The sequence below is a fragment of the Corvus brachyrhynchos genome, unplaced genomic scaffold (assembly GCF_000691975.1).
Source record: "Corvus brachyrhynchos isolate BGI_N302 unplaced genomic scaffold, ASM69197v1 scaffold162, whole genome shotgun sequence".
Lineage (NCBI taxonomy): Eukaryota > Metazoa > Chordata > Aves > Passeriformes > Corvidae > Corvus > Corvus brachyrhynchos.
The window spans coordinates 2,114,109-2,132,260 of record NW_008236696.1 but is presented as its reverse complement, the minus strand read 5'-3'; the positions used below and the strand labels follow the sequence as shown (position 1 = coordinate 2,132,260).

The 18,152-nt window shown below is 37.8% G+C and overlaps 1 protein-coding gene across 8 annotated transcripts in view; it reads right to left on the bottom strand.

Annotated features, from left to right (window-relative positions):
* The window catches only part of NAALADL2 (N-acetylated alpha-linked acidic dipeptidase-like 2), a 395,166-nt gene that overhangs the window by 139,259 nt on the left and 237,755 nt on the right, over positions 1 to 18,152 (bottom strand). For all 8 annotated transcript variants that reach the window (XM_017726896.1, XM_017726897.1, XM_017726895.1 and 5 more), the window contains one exon: positions 4,659 to 4,809. In XM_017726896.1, the coding sequence (XP_017582385.1) occupies positions 4,659 to 4,809 (151 nt within the window). The remainder of the gene's footprint in view (positions 1 to 4,658; positions 4,810 to 18,152) is intronic.

Genomic DNA, 18,152 nt, shown 5'->3' with positions numbered 1-18,152 from the left:
TAGCTCTCTATTGCATTAGCACTGATTTTTGTTCATACAGAAAATAACACAGTATATCAGACAGAGCAGTGTAGTTGGTCTGATTAAAACTCTGTGGGTTTTTTATGGCAACCACTGAAATTATGTCCTAAGTCCAAAATAAAATGATCAAGAATACATGTAGACATACATACAACACACACCTAAATTATAACATGACACTTTAGCTTTTCTTTCTCCTCAGCTTCAGTCTGTCCTCAAGGAAAATCAAAGAACCGTACACAGAAGCCTGACTGTAGACAGTCACTTTACAACAAATTATCTTTATATTTCATTTATCTGATGTTATTAGCAGAAAGCAAACACAAATTTTGAAAAAAGAAAAGAAAAGAATTATTCCCAGAATCATTTCCACAGCTGCAGAGGCAAGCATAGAAATATATCCTTGTGACTGTGTTTTGTTCTCAAAAAGAACAGACAAACCAGGGCTGAGGACATCCTGTAAGAAGTCATGATGATTTATAACAAACCATTTTAGAACATATGTTGCATATGCATGGTTAAAACCATTACACAGTGCTCTATTTTCCAGCTAACTTCTGCTCAGCTGGTGGCTTCAGAGGAGTAAAATATCATGGAGTGAAGGACAGAAAGGACAAACTCCGATATTAAGCAGGGCACACCTAAACCTACAGAATCACAGGGCTGACTGAAAACAAAGCAGGCACATGCTTCCACCCCAGCAAGTACCTGCATATCCACATTCCAAGCAGTGGCAGCAGTTCCCCGTGTTTGCTGCAGGAGAGCTGCCTAAGCTCAGTTAAGGAATGGCACATTTCTAAAGAGGTAAATGTCACGGGGTTTTTATGGTGAGTATTTGGTGTTTAACTTTTGTTGAACACAGTGTGGTGGGTAAACCTTGGCCAGCTCCCAGACACCTACCCAGCCATGCTCTCATTATCCCTATTCCACAGGGTAAGAGGGAAGTAAGATGGAAAAGATCAGGGTAAAGATGGAGAGATTACTTACCAATTACCACCACGGGCAAAAGAGTGTCAGCAACCGCCAGTTAAAATGGATTTGGAAAGCGAGAAAACCAAAAAGACTAGAACAGTACTGTCACCCTGCCCTTTTCCAGGCTTAATTTCACTCCCCTGCCTGTCCAGCATCCTTGTCCCTTCTTAAATACATTTTCAGAGGCATCACTGACTTTGCTGATGGTCTGAGCTGTGGCCTGGAGCGGACCAACACCTTACCAATCCTTGCCTTCCTTGTCCCTTCCTCTGAAATCAAATCCTATTAGCAATGATTGAGGAATGCTCATCCCAATTCTTCTGTCTGAATAATGTCCACTATTCACAATTCTAGGGACACCGTGCATTTCCCCTGTCACTGATTTTTTCACCCAAATTCCTGTAATATGGCTCACATGACCAGCTGTTAACAATGACCTGAACCATGCATGACTTCCAAGCAGACCCCTTTTTCTTACTGTTATAACCTCTACATAGCAATTCCCTAAAACAACATCACACTTGAGACTCCAGCTGATACCGTAACATGGTATTTTACAGCTGTTTTATTTCAGCATTTTTAAGCTTGCAGTATTTTCTATGATGCCATCTGAACTCTTCCTGAAATAATTTCTATTCCCCCTCTGCACAGATAGGGATTCTATTATGAGGCACCTTATCTCATGGGCAGGGTTCTTAGCGCTTATCACAATGCCACTTTTCTATTTACATAGTAGGATTGACAAATAGATTCTATCCATATTTTTGTTTACTGAGCCATTTCCTGTGTGGAAACAAATTTGATTTGAAACAGCTCTGGAGTCTAGCAATGGAGAAATCTAATATGTGCCTGCCATACGAAGGTGGATGAAAAGAAGTACAGCAGTCAAAAAGTCAAAATGGAAAGACAAAAGTAGATGGGGAAGTTTTACACTATTCTCCTAAACTTTATTTTCAAGACAATTTTTGCTACACAAGTCTCTTATTTCCCTCCCAAGTTTCTTAATCCTGTATGTTTAATTCCTTGAGTTCCACCCCCTGGATCTATTTCATTTCAAAAGGAGGAACACAGAAGAAAGATTTCTAAAAATGAAGGACACTAGTCTTTGACAGTCAGAACCACAGACAGAACTGATGCTCACAAAGGCTCATATGATTGTTTCAGGACTGATAGAATTATGATTGGAAGAGTCTTAAGAACAGAAGAACTAAATTATGAAACAGAGCTGCAGAAACTTTCACATAAGTACTTTTCAGTTCTCCTTCTCATCCTTACTTTTTCCCCTTTGTTAAACAGAGATCAATAAAATCATTCTACTTGTAGGTAGTTGGCATCTCAAACCCATCCTCAAGCTATTTCTATGCATTCAAGATGATTCATATGCAGAACTGCAGCATTTAATCTTCATGAAACAGAAAATGTGAGCTGAAACCTCAGGAGAACTCCAAAATTCTCTCTGAACTATTACATAAATCCCATTTTAAAATGTTGTCAACTTTGAGAAGAGATCTGTAAATTATACCACTTGCTGAAGACTTTCTTTTCTAGGAAAAAACTGAGGCATTCCAATACTCTGATACCACAGAGAAATTTGTTTTCAGACCACAAGAACGTGAGAAACACAGGCAGCAGCATGAAAATCCAAGTTTCCTACCTTTTATTCACCAAGTAAAAGACTAGCTTTGGATCACTCATCTTACCAGGACTTTCCCAGTAAAAGGGAGAATGCTGGTAGGAGCAGCCTCGAGACTGTGATAGTAACAGTTCTTCTGGCAAAGTGTGAAGTGCAGATGGTGTCAAAGATATGCCAATAACTTAAGCAGGAGCTTCCAATAAAATCTCTTGTAGTGCTTATTACACTCTGTGAATCAAAGTGAAAGGGGCAGCCCAGGCTCTTTGGCTCTTTTATTCCACACGTAGGCGGTTTAACTACTGTACATCCAAGTGCATCCCCCAGGGAAAAGCCTGCACTCCAGAAGAATTTGCGTCTGTCCCAGGCATGAGTTACCTCTAAGCAAGTCTCCAGAGAAGGAAAATCATCATCAGAAACACAGAAATTACTTCCATCTGATCTACCTCCCAGTGACAGAACCATACAAAAGGGTTTTCTCAAGTATTCCTTTGAGCTCCTTCCAGCTCATCATGGCATTCAATGATCAAAATATAAATGACCTTAAACATGATAACCTGCTCCTGCTTAGGAATGCTGCTCAGAGATTTAAAACCACAGACAAGCCACGCTAAGGCTTCCACCACAAACCAGCAATACACTTGTAACACCATTGTCCATACAATTAAGCTTCTCTTTCCCAAACTAGAGACTGGAATGCACACTGCAGATGAGATGATTTACTGACAGAAAACTAACACATAAGGTTTAGACACTGAAGTGGCATCTTCATGTTGGTGTATCTGTTTTAATTAGCTTTACTTTTCATGTAGGGTAAATAAAACATTAAGGAGTCAGCCAGACAGAGACACCACAAACTGTTTTTCAAATGGCTCCATGAAATGAGCAAGAATAAAGCTTGAAGAGTGTTATATTTACCTCTGTAGCTCCCAGGGCACTTTTAAGAACACTGGGTCAGGTACACTGAGACACTGAGAAAATGTGCAATTTCTTTCCCACTGAGCTGTCATGGCATTCATGCTGTGAATAGCTAACACCCTTCTTTGACAACCAGGCAAATATTTCTATTTTCTGCCATTCTAGGCATGAAGTATCTCCACATTGCCTCAGTTGATTTAGTGCCAATTCAAGTCAAACTTTAGATGTCTGAGTCAGTAACCGGACAAAATACTCTTGATGAAGCCTTGTCACAAACTCATAGACTGCTGCTTAATACATTTACAAATAGTTAGATAGTAAAAACAGCTGTAAAGCTGAAAAAGCTGCAGAGAAGCAGGACACACATTCACTGAACTGCCAGAATGGAGATTTAAGTAGCACATACAAGTCAAATATGCTGCTGGTTCTATTTATCGTTAACATTGATTCAAAAAAAAACCCACATAAAATTATATAAGACAGTGTTGTTCCTTGAGACGATGCTGTTCCTTGAAATCAAGTCTGTATTTGCCATCTTTCAAAAATACATGTATTTAGAGAAGCATAATTAATAACCAAGTCTATCTGGGCAAGGCTAAATGAACACATCCTGTTCAAGTGATAGTAGCACACAGATACTATAAACATTTATTTTTTCTTAAAACTTTTAAAATATAATTGACTAATTACATTTCACTTGCACATATCAACCAAAAATTTTCATTTCTGATACTATGAAAGAGGAAGACAGGATGAAGGGAGTAATTCTTTCCGTGGGGACAGATCCTGTGGAAAAAGCTCAGGAGCCACTGGATCAGTACTTCACAGTTTGGGGTTTGTTAATGAAATAAGAATAAGCAGGTAGTGATAATGGTTCAGTGTGTGAATACTCAAACACAAAACACGATAAACTATTCAGAGTGCAAACTTTGTGCCAAGAGCTTAAAGCACTTTTGAGACTGGATTCCATCCTTTAAGCCATGCTGCATTGCACAGCGTTTCCTTACTCAGACCCTTTATTTCCAGCAGGATTTGGTTTAGTGCTTTTACTCCCATACCTACAATCTTCAGATAATTAAAATGCCCATTAAGTGAATAAGCCCTGACCGGTACTTACCAATACTGGCATAACCAGGTGTGGATGGATCTCCTCTGCTGTTCAAGGAGACCATAAAAGCTTTATCAGCAAGGTCTGCAGTCTTTGGTAAGTCACAAGGATCAGTGTAAAGGAGAACACCACCAAACCCTGCATCTTCCAGCAGAGAAAGCTGAGGGAACAAAGCAACAGAGGTGATCATTAACAACAACAGTGTTAAAACACATTATTATTTTTTAAATTACTGCTGAGATAGAGGCTTTGCCATGCACCACGTTGTCACTCATACAAAGGTGCAGTGCCAACGAGCTTGTAGCACCTTAACGGGTTTTCACATGATATAAACACCACCTTGAAAATGCCTCAGTTTTGAAAATAATATCACTAACACATCTTGAGTTGGCCTCTCATATTTTCCATCTCTAAGATGTTCTTGCTTATTTTATCTCTTGAAGGACATATTCCACACTGGATGTTTGCATACACTGCTATCAGTCTTGCACAGAATTTCTGCACACAGTTACTCTTCAGTTAAGAGAGAAAACAGGAGTTTACAGAACATTAAAAAAAATTAAATTAAAAACTCCAGTCCATCTTACCCAAATGCTGGGATCTGCCTGCTGTCAGACAAACAGCTTTTATTTTGTCTCATTAGAACATCAAAGTTTGAGTTGGAACTGGTAATTAGAGTTTCCAAAAATCCACCAGATCTGGGCCAGAATATCAGTGAAACTTCCCCAAAGTCAAGGGCAAAAGCATCCAAGTGCCATAACTTGCAGCAGCTTTTTTGACTGGAAAACCTCAGGTTTTTTCTTTCATAGAGAACTGAAAAATAAGTGGATTTTATTCCAAAACAGAAGAAATCGAACAGTAACGTGGCAAATGCTCCCATGAAATGAGATGACCTTTCCGTGTAATGCTCTGCATATTTGGAATTGACTGAAGACTACTCAGTGATAAAAAGCTATATTAATTTTTCAGACAGAAGTAATTCAGGAATTTAAGGATTATCTTACTATTCACTGAGCTGCTTTAGTGATGACTTCCCAAATGTCTCCAAATGGTCTGAAGAATGACTGCAGGTATATGATGTTTCTACACAAATCTGATTTCACAGGAACCTGAGAACTTGTTACTACACCTTGGTTTCTCAGTTCAATTGTCCTCCTCCTTCCATATTTTAGACCCTTCATTTTTTTCCTGTGTATGTATATATATAATTTTCAATTTATCTCCTAGCTGCTGGTATTAAGGAATGTTTATGCACAGTTCTTTGTGGCTTTACAAATATGTAAATTACATGAATATATGGCATTCAGTTTGAGCCTCATAAGCATTTGGTGTTCAGTTCTGCTTTACTCGACAGCTAAGACAGAAAAAAAATAAAAATAGCAGCCTACTATTTGTCATATTATAAAAATAGCAACCTACTATTTGCCATTCCTGTAAGTAAATATATCTAATATTGTGATTTGCTAAGATTTTGAGACTTGTCTGAATTCAGATAAGCAGATGCAAGTTGAACCTGTGAGTCACTTAATCTTACCTATCTTACTCAAACAAGCAATCCATAGATAAAAAGGGATTCTTTGAGAGAACTCTAGTCAGATGAACAGGAGAGTGAGAGAAGGTGATTAGCTCAGATGCTTAAGAATGTATTGCAGACCTTAAACATAGTGCAGGAATAGGGCTTTCCCAAATGGTAGGTTCATTTATTATTGTTTTGTTCTGTTTCCAATTCATGCTCGTATTCAGATATTCAGACAGGATTTGATTGCACAAAAAACAGGGTGGGAGAACCAGGGACACATCATAGCTAAATGATGTAAAAGGCAGGATTTAAAATAACAAGTATCTTTTCCTGCCTCCATATCCAGTATCTTTTTATTAAACCCTGGTTTATTAAGCAGCACTCAAGACAGGAAATACAGATGTTTTTGGGTTTTTTTAAGACAGTTTTAAAACTTTGTACTTAAAAAAACCCCAAAAAACTATTAAATCCCTCAGTTTTACTGAGGGGAAAGTAACTACATGTCTGTTGTTCCCAAAGTGCAGCAACCACTGCTGCCATGGCTACAATCTCTAGTAAGAAGTTGTGTTGCACATGCAAAATTACAAAACAGCTTTCAGACTCCAGCTATAATTGCTGTTTTTTAACTTTACAACAGTGACAGCACAATTATATCAACAATAAATGTGCATTATTGATTCCATTTTCATCTTAAATAAATCAACACTTTACCAGACATAAATTGTCCAAGCACAAAGAAGCCAAAGGTTCTGCACATTTTTTTACAAGGTAGACGATTGTAGATTAATTCCTTCAGGTAAACCAGTGTACATCTATTCAAATCAATGGATTATTTTAGATTGCAAAATCATCCAACAGCAAAATCTGCTCCTTATGATTTTGGATGTATGCATTGTCCCTCTCCCAAAGTCAGAACAAACTGGAAACAGCAGAACCCTTGATAAAACAAGATGCAGTGCTTGTTGTTAACCCTTTAGTTATTTATGGCTCCTTGAGTCCTCAGTTTTTAGAGTTACTTTAAAAAATGTAACTGTTTCAATTCAGTATATTAAATGAGCCCATAAAGCATTCTGGACTCAATTTAATCTAATATGAGACACTTGCTGCTTTATCAAAGGCTCTGTCGTGTACCTGGGGACAGATTAGCCTTGTAAACTCTACACACCATCAGGCCCCATTAAATTTAAAGATGATATGGCTTAAGCAGTGAAAAGACAGATTGCAACAGTCTACAGAACTAAGTTTGGCTCTAAAGGGAAAACTCAAAGCTGCTTGTCCATTTTAACTGCACTATCTCTGAGATGTGGCAGTGGAAACACTTACCTTTTGCACTGACACACAGGTGACAGAGACCAGGTCTCTGCTGCACATTTCAGACAAGCTTTACTGTGGGACTTTGGCCAGGAACCTACTGAAAGTTACTGGGTCTGAAATAAGCAAGTTGAGCATGACTATTTGCTGGGGAGAAAGAAAAGAAGAACAAGAAACAGCGGCCCACTATCTTTCATAGGTGGCTTTAATGTGTTTTAGCTCACCTGAGGCTAGTGTGAACTTGAATGAACACTTAAATGGGGGTTATATTAATGATCTGAACACAGGAACAAACCTAATCTAGAGAACAGACTACAGCTTCTGTGAATCTTAATCTGCAGAAGAGCTGCCCTTCGATGGCTGGTGATAGCAGGGAAGCAATGCAGCAGCTACTGGTCTCAAGCTGTGTTTGTTATCTTCCACCTGAGTGCAAAGTCTGAGTTTCTGAAGATCTTTTCCCTTGGTCTCTTCTTCTCAGCTGAGACCATCCTTGTGCCTTGCAAGCACCAAACAGCACAAGACCAATCAAGTAACCAGCCTTCATTATTTTCCAGGGACTACACTCGACTGGTTACCTGCTCAGAGCCTCAGAAAGGTAAAAACACACCGAGGCACGGAGCTGTTCCAGCAGTACCCTGGCTTCCCAGCGGAAAATAAAGCGTGACTGGAGCAGCACTACTCTGATGTTCTGTGCATGGGAGCCACATCTGGGGTTGAGTTTAAGCTGTCATTTCATGGGCAGAGAGCGGAAAATCACATCACACTTGGGTCTCACCTGGATTGCAGTAACTATGAGAGCAGAGACAGCTGAGAAACAGTTTCCTACACTATTCTCTCATTGCAGCTGAACAGCTCAGATCCTGTTTCTAGATTCTCTGATCCAGCAAGACCCTGATGGTTTAATTACTTAAGCTTGGCATCTTTTCCCCTCCCTTTTGCTGATTCCCAGCAACAGTTCTGCTGACAAATACTTTAGAAATTAGCAATGTACGATCAACTGACGAGGGGCATCACAACCCAGTATATTCCTAACAGTGATGGTTAACAATGCTTATGAATGCACCAGGAAAAAAGAAAGAAAGGAAGATGATGCAGGTAACTGTGGATTATATCAACCTACTAACTGCATATTAAAATAGCTTCTCATTATTAGCAGCTTTTACCATATTTGGAAGTGGTCCCAAAATATGGACAAGCCTTCTGAGTACCCTGTCATGCCACTGAACAGACAGTTCTCCACCTCATGGTGTTTACAGTATCAGCAGTGCAGTTTGTTGGCTGTGCTCTTATAAGGTACAACACCAGCCCTATTACTGCCAAATATTGCCTAAGTCCACTTTCTAAGATTGTCCATTTAAGTGTCTTGATCCACAGAAATGATTGAACCACTGATTAGCTGGCACAGAAAACTTATTTCACAGGAGGAAGTATTTCAGTATATTCCCTGCAAGTTTAATGAAAATGGGGTATTGAGTAGACAAGAGGCAGGGGCTGTTAATACACCACTGAGAAGGCATTAATAAAAACTGGAGAGCTTACCCTTAATGGAAGGGGAAAAACATGGAAGAAATCAAGAGACAGAGCAACAGATGTAAAGGAATACAGAAACTTGTCCACAAACTAGACACCACAAAATCCAACCTCAAGAAACAGAGCTGTGAAAAATTTGTTCACTAATCCATGGAACAACCTGTTCTTTTGTCAACTGATACATTATTTAAGATAAAGCAGTTCAGTACAAGATATATTGGCTTACAATTCTATACAGTAAGTGACTTTGCCATCATGGAAGGTACTATTCTTACTCAAAACAAGTAGCAATAACTGTGTCTGGAAAACTTGATTTAAAATACAGCAACTTCCAAACATTTTACCACTTGTACAGAGATTTTCAGCTTTTGATAAATCAAATTCTACAGCTGGAAAAAAATGATCCAGATCTCTTATTATTACTATAGGTTCCCTACTGTTACTAGGGACAATACAAAGCCAGTGACATTTTCTTATTTGATCTAATTCTGTTTCAACTCTATTACATAAGGCTTCAGACTTTCAATCCCTACATAATAGTAAATAAAACAATATAGATTCGCAGCACAACAATATTTAGGAGTTCTATCTCATTATGTGTTCTATACTATGCTAGTATATTTTAAAATCTACATTTCAACAAGCCCTTTAAGCACACCTTGATGTCTAAAGTCAAAAGTGCCAAAAAATGTAGTGCTCATCTTCAGAAGGCATTACGTGAATGGACTTCTCGCTCTTGAAAGTGTGTATCCTGGCTGTATCCTCACTCCTGTACACAGATAATCACACTAATAGATATTATGAGGCTGCTCATTGAAACTACTCATTGGTTTTTGAAGGGGTTTTTTATATCAAAATTATGTCTGTGTCTGGCAAAGTAACAGAACCCTAAACAAAGGGATAAAGCATGGTTTAGCTACAAGCACTTACAGAGTCTTAAGAAGAAGGTATTTTTTTAATGCTTAAAAGGGCAGTTGACACTACTTAAATCTCCTTAAAGCTATACACAAAATTGCAAAAAATTTTATTTTACGCAATGACTGCTACAGTGTTAATTACATCACAGCTCATCAGACAACAAAGGACTTTAAGTGCCAACTACTGACAGCAAAGTTAATATGGGATCATGTTGTTATTCTAACATACAACCTCCTCCATATAACTTGAGGCCAAAACTCTTCCTCTTCCTAAAGGCAGATTCACAGTTCCACTGTTTATTACAAGTCCATTCAGTGATAACAAAGCAAAACATGGACATAGCACATACAGAAAAGAAGAAACAATTTCCTGTTTATATGTTGATTGTCTCTATATAATTTTCATCCCCTTTTCTTTGTCCCTTCCAGATAAACCACACAAAAATGCATGCAGAATTTTATACTCAAAGTCATAATACCTATGGAGCATGGAAACGAAAATAGTTTAAAGAAAAACTAATTAGAAAAAAAAATTATACCGTTTACACAATAGTATTTAAGAGGAAGAAAGTGTATCAAACATACATGAAGAAATACATGTATGTACCTAATACATATTATTCTGAGTAAAATCAAATATATTAATTTAAAGAAAATCTCCTACTGTCATTATACTTCAGTGCAATGATCAGCATTAATTAGACAAAAAACAGTAATCAGTTTTTAACTGCTGCATTTTTCAATTCATAGTGCAATGTGCAGAAGACATGGTTCATTAATCTGAGACACAGCTTTACTGGACAGGTTAAATGTTATTAATTACTCTTTTCTACTGAAGTCCCAATTAAAATCATGATGTTCTGAAAGGATCTCCCATCTCACTTGACTAATTGGCAGTACATAAAATTACCAAGCAAGGGGAAAGTTACACTGAAACTGTTGGAAGATCTCAGTGACACAACATCTTTTTATTTCTGTAACAGATTGTTTGGGTAGAAAAATAAGATTTAGATATTGTGGGTGTAATCATATGCTGCTGTCCTCTCAATTACCTACTGTAATACAGAGCACTTGGAAGGGGCTGTGGTAACACAAAACTCAAGGTGGAAAAAACCCACTTATATACAGGTATCTTCATTTATATACCACTCTTCCAAATTGCCTATTTTTAACAAGTAAGGTTTGGTTGCACCTTGAATTTTTAATACTGCACTTGATGTTTAATCACGCTCCAACATTCTCCATCAAAAACATTCAAGAGACACTGTTCAAAGGAGTCTGTGACAGAACTCTGTCTGCAGAGGTTTTGGCCTCTGCTAAGGCTGTAAAAGAGGAGGATGCAGCCAGTTTAATGGCTGCTGCACGGGGACCATGAAAACAAACACATCTTTCCATTCCAGCTCAAACACCGTCCTTGCCAGAGGAATGGCACCATTGTTAAAGTGAACAAACAGGGATGGGAAAGGGATTAAGCTGCATAAAACTTCAAACAGCCATAAATGCATACACGGTGGTCTCATAAATGACAGGCTGCTGCCATAAAGGTCTTAGAAGGGGGAAAATATATTGCAGTGGAATTTATCAACTATTCCTGCCATACAGTGACATATACAGGAATGATACAAAATCAAACAGCTGCTCTGTATCATGCAAAGATATTAAGACTTCGATGTAGTTACTACCATAGAAAAGTTAACATGAAGTGCATTTATTTTTTGAAAGAATCTGATATGTATATCTAAGATTTTTAAAGACATTTTCTTTCATCACTCTCCAGACTAAAATTGTCATTCACAATCTTCAGAATTTTGGGTGTTTTTTTTAATATCTAAAAGATTATTTCTAGGGAAGGGAGACTTTTATTTTGTATTTCCTGGATGTCCTAATGAATGTGGGAAGAAAAGCAGGAGGGAAGGGTAAGAAACTTTAGGATGTTAATCAGAAGAATCTGCATTTGAGCGATGGGGCTGTATGGCAGTGATGAGTAAGAGCTACTTTGCACATCAGTTTACCATCCATTGTATTTTTAAGTAGACTCCTCTATCAGGTAAGTGCTATCCAAGGACAGTAGACTTTTCAATTAGCACTGGTCCCAAGCTTGTTGTGTGCTAGTTTGACTGGAAATCCATGCACTGACCTCTGGACAGCTGTACCGGTTGAGGAAAAACCTTTGGAGGCTTTTTCCCCCCACTCTCTCTAAACCAAAAAGCATCTTGGTTTAATTCTGTAATCCTTGCACAGAAAAAATTTTAACATCCTGGTCCTACATGTGGTGTTAAGCTTATCAAGAACTGAATGTTCTGTCCCATACTTTTTCCTGTTTGCTGCCTGCTCATCTTCTATATAGTTTTATCAAAGAAAAGTAATTTGTTACACATCAGCAGTTTTTAAAAATGGGATTTTTCACAACAGGATATTTGGACAATTAAACATAAGCCAGATATACTGCCAGTTCCCTGCACTAGATTTTAGCAACTTTTAATACAAATTGAGTGCATATTTTATTGCCAGATCTTGCTTACCACTGCTAAGAAATTCACAATGTTCAATCTAATTAAAAATGAAATTGAACTACAATTCCCTAGAAACAAGGGCTGATTGGACTCAATAAGCTTTACTTAATTTATTTCAGAAACAAAATAATTGAATTGCTTACAGTCCAGAAAAAATGCTTCATTATTTGATGAGTATATAATACAAAGCCTTCCATATTGCGATTGCTTTCCTACATCTTCAGGAAATACTACTCACTTCTAAATAAGCATGTAGAGGAACACTGTGTGCATAATAAGTCTCATTAAATATTCAGTAAACATTAAAAAGAAACAGGCTGTAGGAATGTCCAGATGAGCAACCTCCAGAAAGCCAATAGCATTTCCCTGTTCACACTGAAACTGTTGTTTCTGATTATGTTTATGGTTATTCCAGTCTATGTTTAGACTCTATTACAGAGAGACTAAAGATGAAGATCCATCATACAAAAAACAATTACATAAAGATATAATTATATCTTGCTAAATCATCAAGAATAAACTGATTAGACCCTTTGTTGGATTTTATGCATTTTACCCAACTTTTGATCCAAAATCCACCAAACTGCCAACAGAGTCACAGATGTGAGTCAAATCTGCCAATGTCCCCTTGCTCTTTTTTCTTATTTATTTGCTTTCCTACCACTAGAAAAAATAATTAAGATGAGCAGATCCAATTTTCAAACACTGTTCCCAGCACAGGCACTTCTCACTCAGAAAGCCGTGGTGTCAGGTTCCCCTCACCCTTCTGCACCTTGTGCAGAGCACAAAAATCAAAGCAGTATTCCCCTGGTGAAGTGGCTGCAGTGCCACTGTGCCAGCAGCCATTCTGCTCACCACAAACATTTAGGGCACCTGCTCCCAACCTCAGGTGAGCTTCAACTCTCTGCAGTCTTTTTCTTCTCACTCTTGACTCCAGCAGTGAGCTCCCAGCCAGGAGATACCCCAGTCGTGCTATCACAGAATGGACTGGGTTGGAAAGGACCTTAAAGCTCATCTCATTCCAGCCTGCCTTCAATAATCTGCAAGACTAAGGGAGTACATGAGCAGAGAGCAAGGGAAATACCTACTTGTATAAACATCCCTCACTGTGCCTCAGATGCAGTGTAAACTCATAACCTTTGATTCTTTCTACGGTCTTTTCCCAACTAAAATGTAAATATCCTTGGAGTGCCTGGAATATGACACTGGAAGTTAGCAGTGTTGAAATCCAAACAGCCCAAGCCATCCTTGTATCTCCAAGATCAAAGTAGGATTATGACTTTCCTAGCTCCAAGAGTGTAGCTGTTGTATGGTATCCACCAAGGCACCAGCAGATGTTATCAGAACCCACACAGCAACCAGACAGAGATTCTCAGTTAAGGCACATTTGCTGCCCCAAGTAATTGCATATTAGCACAACTGTTAGATTGTTAAAACACAGCTGCCTTCACTGGACCTGGGCCAAAACAGTACCTATTCACTTATTTTACTATTCCACCATTATTATCCAATTATTACTACTGAAAGATTCTAATCTTTGTTTTGTTCTTTGTAAGTACAAAACACACTCCCTGCTCAACTCTTTCCTGGTCTATTACACTGCATCCAGGTTTCATGCTTTTGAAATAATGCCTTGAATGTAATATAACAGTCTCTTTTGAGGCTGTATAACAGTGTTATGTATTTTTAAATTTAAATTTTATTTAATTTTATGTTTCCAAGTAGAACATATAATGATATAGAGTGTGCTATACATAAGCCTCAGGCATATCTATATATCAACTAGGAAAACTGAATATTATTAATTGGTTAATGAATATTTCAGTTTCATTTACAGAAAAGAGCAGTGTTTAACTACTTGGTTAGCATGCCTTTAAGTAAATCAATACTCAGAATGAACTTATTTATTTTCCTTATTAGAAAAACAGTCACAAACCTGGAGTGATAAAAGAAGTGATCGTGAAGAATGTGCCCCAGTGCATAAAGTCATTTCAAGAACTATAAATATTAAAGAAGTTATTACAAACCTTAGCAATAACAGTTCTTTATAAATTATCAGTGCCGATTTCCTCTCCTAAGCTCCCCTAGAAATTCCAAAATTAAAAACTACACTAGTCTTGATTTTGTTTCCTCACTGACATTTCCAAAACTAGGATTTTTTACCACAAGAACTTATTCATGAACTGTGCTACACAGGACTTATCATGAATGCATCTTTCATACTGAACATCAAGGTTTAAAGTGGAATATGTAATAAACTGAAGCACCACATAATGTATAACTCTGGTACAGCAGAACTGTGGGCAATCTACACAAAAGATACAACAGCTGAAAAAGCCAACATGTACAGCTTTTGTGTCTTCCCAGGTCCTTTCTTTTGCACTGCTTTCCACTCAGCACATCAGTAAAACAGAGCTCTGCCTCCTCCTGTGACCTACTAAATAGCCCATTTCACCAAAATGAAATAGTAGAAAGAGCTACATGAAGGAGGTCCAAGGTTGAAGTACTTGATGAGAACAGGGAAGGCAGCTGGATTAGTTTGGCAGCCACAAAGCACTACAAAGTCATTCATTCACCAGCAGTTAGAAAAAAAAAGCCAAACCAACAACCCCCAGCTCTTCCTCAGTAACACCAGTCTACAATTAGTTCCAAAACATCAATCCAAAATTATGTCCTTCCCCTGAAAAATATAAAATGTGAAAAATAAGTCCAATTTTCTGTCACAAAAATTTCTTTTATGCAGCGATTAGGAAAGGAAGACCCCAATACCAAAGCAAGGTCATACCAAGGGTGGTTAAGGAAGATGTGGCAGTAACACTCTTGCTCTGTCACTCTTGTCCTCCAGTAGGTCATTGACAGCACAGTATTTTTGTCTCTCTGACAATTTCTTGGGGAAGACCAAACGAAAATATCTTTTGAAACCTTGTATGTTAAAAAAAAAAAAAAAATACAGTTCACTCCAATGGGCCCACTGAAAAGATTTAGCACCACTTACAGCTCCTAGAACCCCACTAAACTTTCTAAATGACAAACAGAATACTGCGGCTGTAAGATGAATGAAAAAGAAGTACAATAAAACTCATGATCAATCAACACCTGTTACACCACTGTACCTCAGAAGAACTTACAGGAAAAGTATTTAAAGAATACACAATTTTGCTCTGGGGGGAAAAAAAACAAAAACCAACACAAAAACAAAGAAATGCCAAACCTAAAAATCCAAATAAAAGCTCCCTCTCAACACTAAGTTATGCTGCAGGGGCATGTAATGAATGAATGGCCTGACACAGAATGAAGATGACAATCACAGGCCTTAGCCTGCATTTAACTGCACCAGCTTTACATCAAAATAACACCCTCAGTGTTAATAAACTTAAATTGCTAAGAATCTAAAATTCAGGCTTTCTGACCTTTATTTGTTGGTCTCCTCTCTCAAGTAAGAAGTGACAGGATGAGAGGAAACTGCCTCAAATTGCATCAGGGGAAGTTTCAATTAGGTATTAGGAAAAAATTCTTCACCAAAAGGGTTATCAAGCATTGGAAAAGGCAGTACAGAATTGGTGGAGTCACCATGCCTGGAGGGATTTAAAGGATGTGTGGATGTGACACTTGGGGACATGGTTTAGTGGTGGGTTTGGCAGTGCTGAAGGAACTTAAAGATCTTAAAGGTCTTTTCCCACCTAAATTATTCTGTGATTTCATGTGCAGGAAGCTATTTATCTCAGAAAATGGAAAAATAATATACACATAATTGTTATGATTCTTTTTGACAGCAAATGCTAAAGATTAATCCTAAAATCGACAAAGTACATAAAGATAGTTAATTGTAGAAATAGATACAACTTAAACCAACAGAGAAACTAATTTATACTCATCTTTCCAACAAGGGCCTACACAGTTCTGTTAAGATACTTAGAGCAGGATGACAGGGGTTTTAAAATCAAATTTACCTTTTTGAGATTTTGTCCACATCTACTAAACTGTCCTTTCAGACAAAATTGCTGAAGAGAATCATCTGTTCACATGACATTCCATGAAGATACTGAGTTAAGGAGGCAGCTCTGACAGTAAAACCCTTTTCTGACACAAATCAACTCCTTGCTCCCAATACAATAATCTTTGATTATTAAGAAAAAACTTCAAACTTTGAAGTCTGTCTTAGAAATATTTATCTTAATTTCATTTCACAGTCACTGACATTAAGTTCCAGGCTTACCATCTGAGATCTTTTCTGGAACAAAATAACTGAAATTTTCTGGAAAACACTCTTTCAGAGGGCCATTGTTTTATGTTAGGTTGGGTTTTTATTGCTCTTCAAGTTTAATTAGAGAACAGGGTTACAGAAATATCAAAGATATCTCTGTCCCTACAAACACCTTCAGAGGCAAAACAAATCATCGTGCAACACACCTTGAGCATGAGATACCAACTAGCTTAATTCAGGAATAAAAGCTTACAATTTTTTGGGGTGTTGTTTAAGGAGCACAGATTTGTTAAGAACTCATTACACTATTAATCGTGAGTCCAAGGAAAAAAAAAATCTCTAATATCCTTAAAGGGTGAAGATCAATGGATAGCATGCAGCTGGCACCCTCAGAATTGCATCAGTTACTCTGGGCTGCTCAGGTTTAGACTGAAACTGGAATATTTTGTGTATCTTTTTTTTTCCTTCCCCCTCATAATAAATGGGAAAGCATTAGCAGAGTTTTATATATGTGCTATCCCAAATGTCCAATTCCGTATCAAGAAATGTTTAAGTGTTTACATAGAGGACCTCACCTCCAAAAGTTATTGTAGAGAGAAACCCCATTTCACAGAACAGTCATGATTATAATTAAATTGCTCCAGACATATCCTCCACTTCAGGGAGTCAAGACACCTGTGACTGTCATTTTTAGGAAAAGGATACCAGGGGGAAAAAAAATATTACCTCCTACTTGCTTTGCAACCCATCCTCTTCCCTGAAGCACAAGCCATGCCAAGGAAGGATATCAGGCTGACAGAGGGCATTTCTTACATTATGTTCTCACAGTGACAGAAAGGAGGAGAGATTTTTCTGGTCCATAAGAACTTCTTGACAGAAGACTAAGCAGCTGATCAGTCTGGATGAGAGATTGTCTGTGCACTTCACCATGACAGTTCATGGTGACAGGATTTCAACAGCCAAGGTGCTGTGTGATGGCCGTGACCTTATTGTCATGTGAGAGTTTTACCTGACCACACACCACCCATGGCTTCTTTTGCTAAAGGGGAATTGTTCTGTAAAACATACTCTGCAACAAGCATGTTTTTCATATTAAATAAAGTGAGTTTTAATGTGCTTAAACATAAGGTGGTGTTTTCCTGTTTCTTCTGGAAACCTCACTGCATCAAGCTTATCTCTTTACTGAGAACTAAGATCTGTTGTATTAACAATCAAGCTAATTTGGATATCAAAACTTAGGTTTTCTTGAAATTAAATAACATACTTGTAGTTTTATTCTGTTTGCTTGCGAACAGAAAAAGGGAGAAATAGGCAATTTAAGCTACTCTTCCCCTGTTACCACTGCTATCACCAAGTATTGAACAATTCTGCACTGTTGGCAGGTCAGAAGCAAATCTTAGTTTCTGTATTTTCTGTATGCCTTGAAATAACTTCACCTCCAAAAAAAATAAAGCATGATGAGTGACAATGTCAGATTTTGTCCTTGCAACTTCCAGTGAATCTGTACAG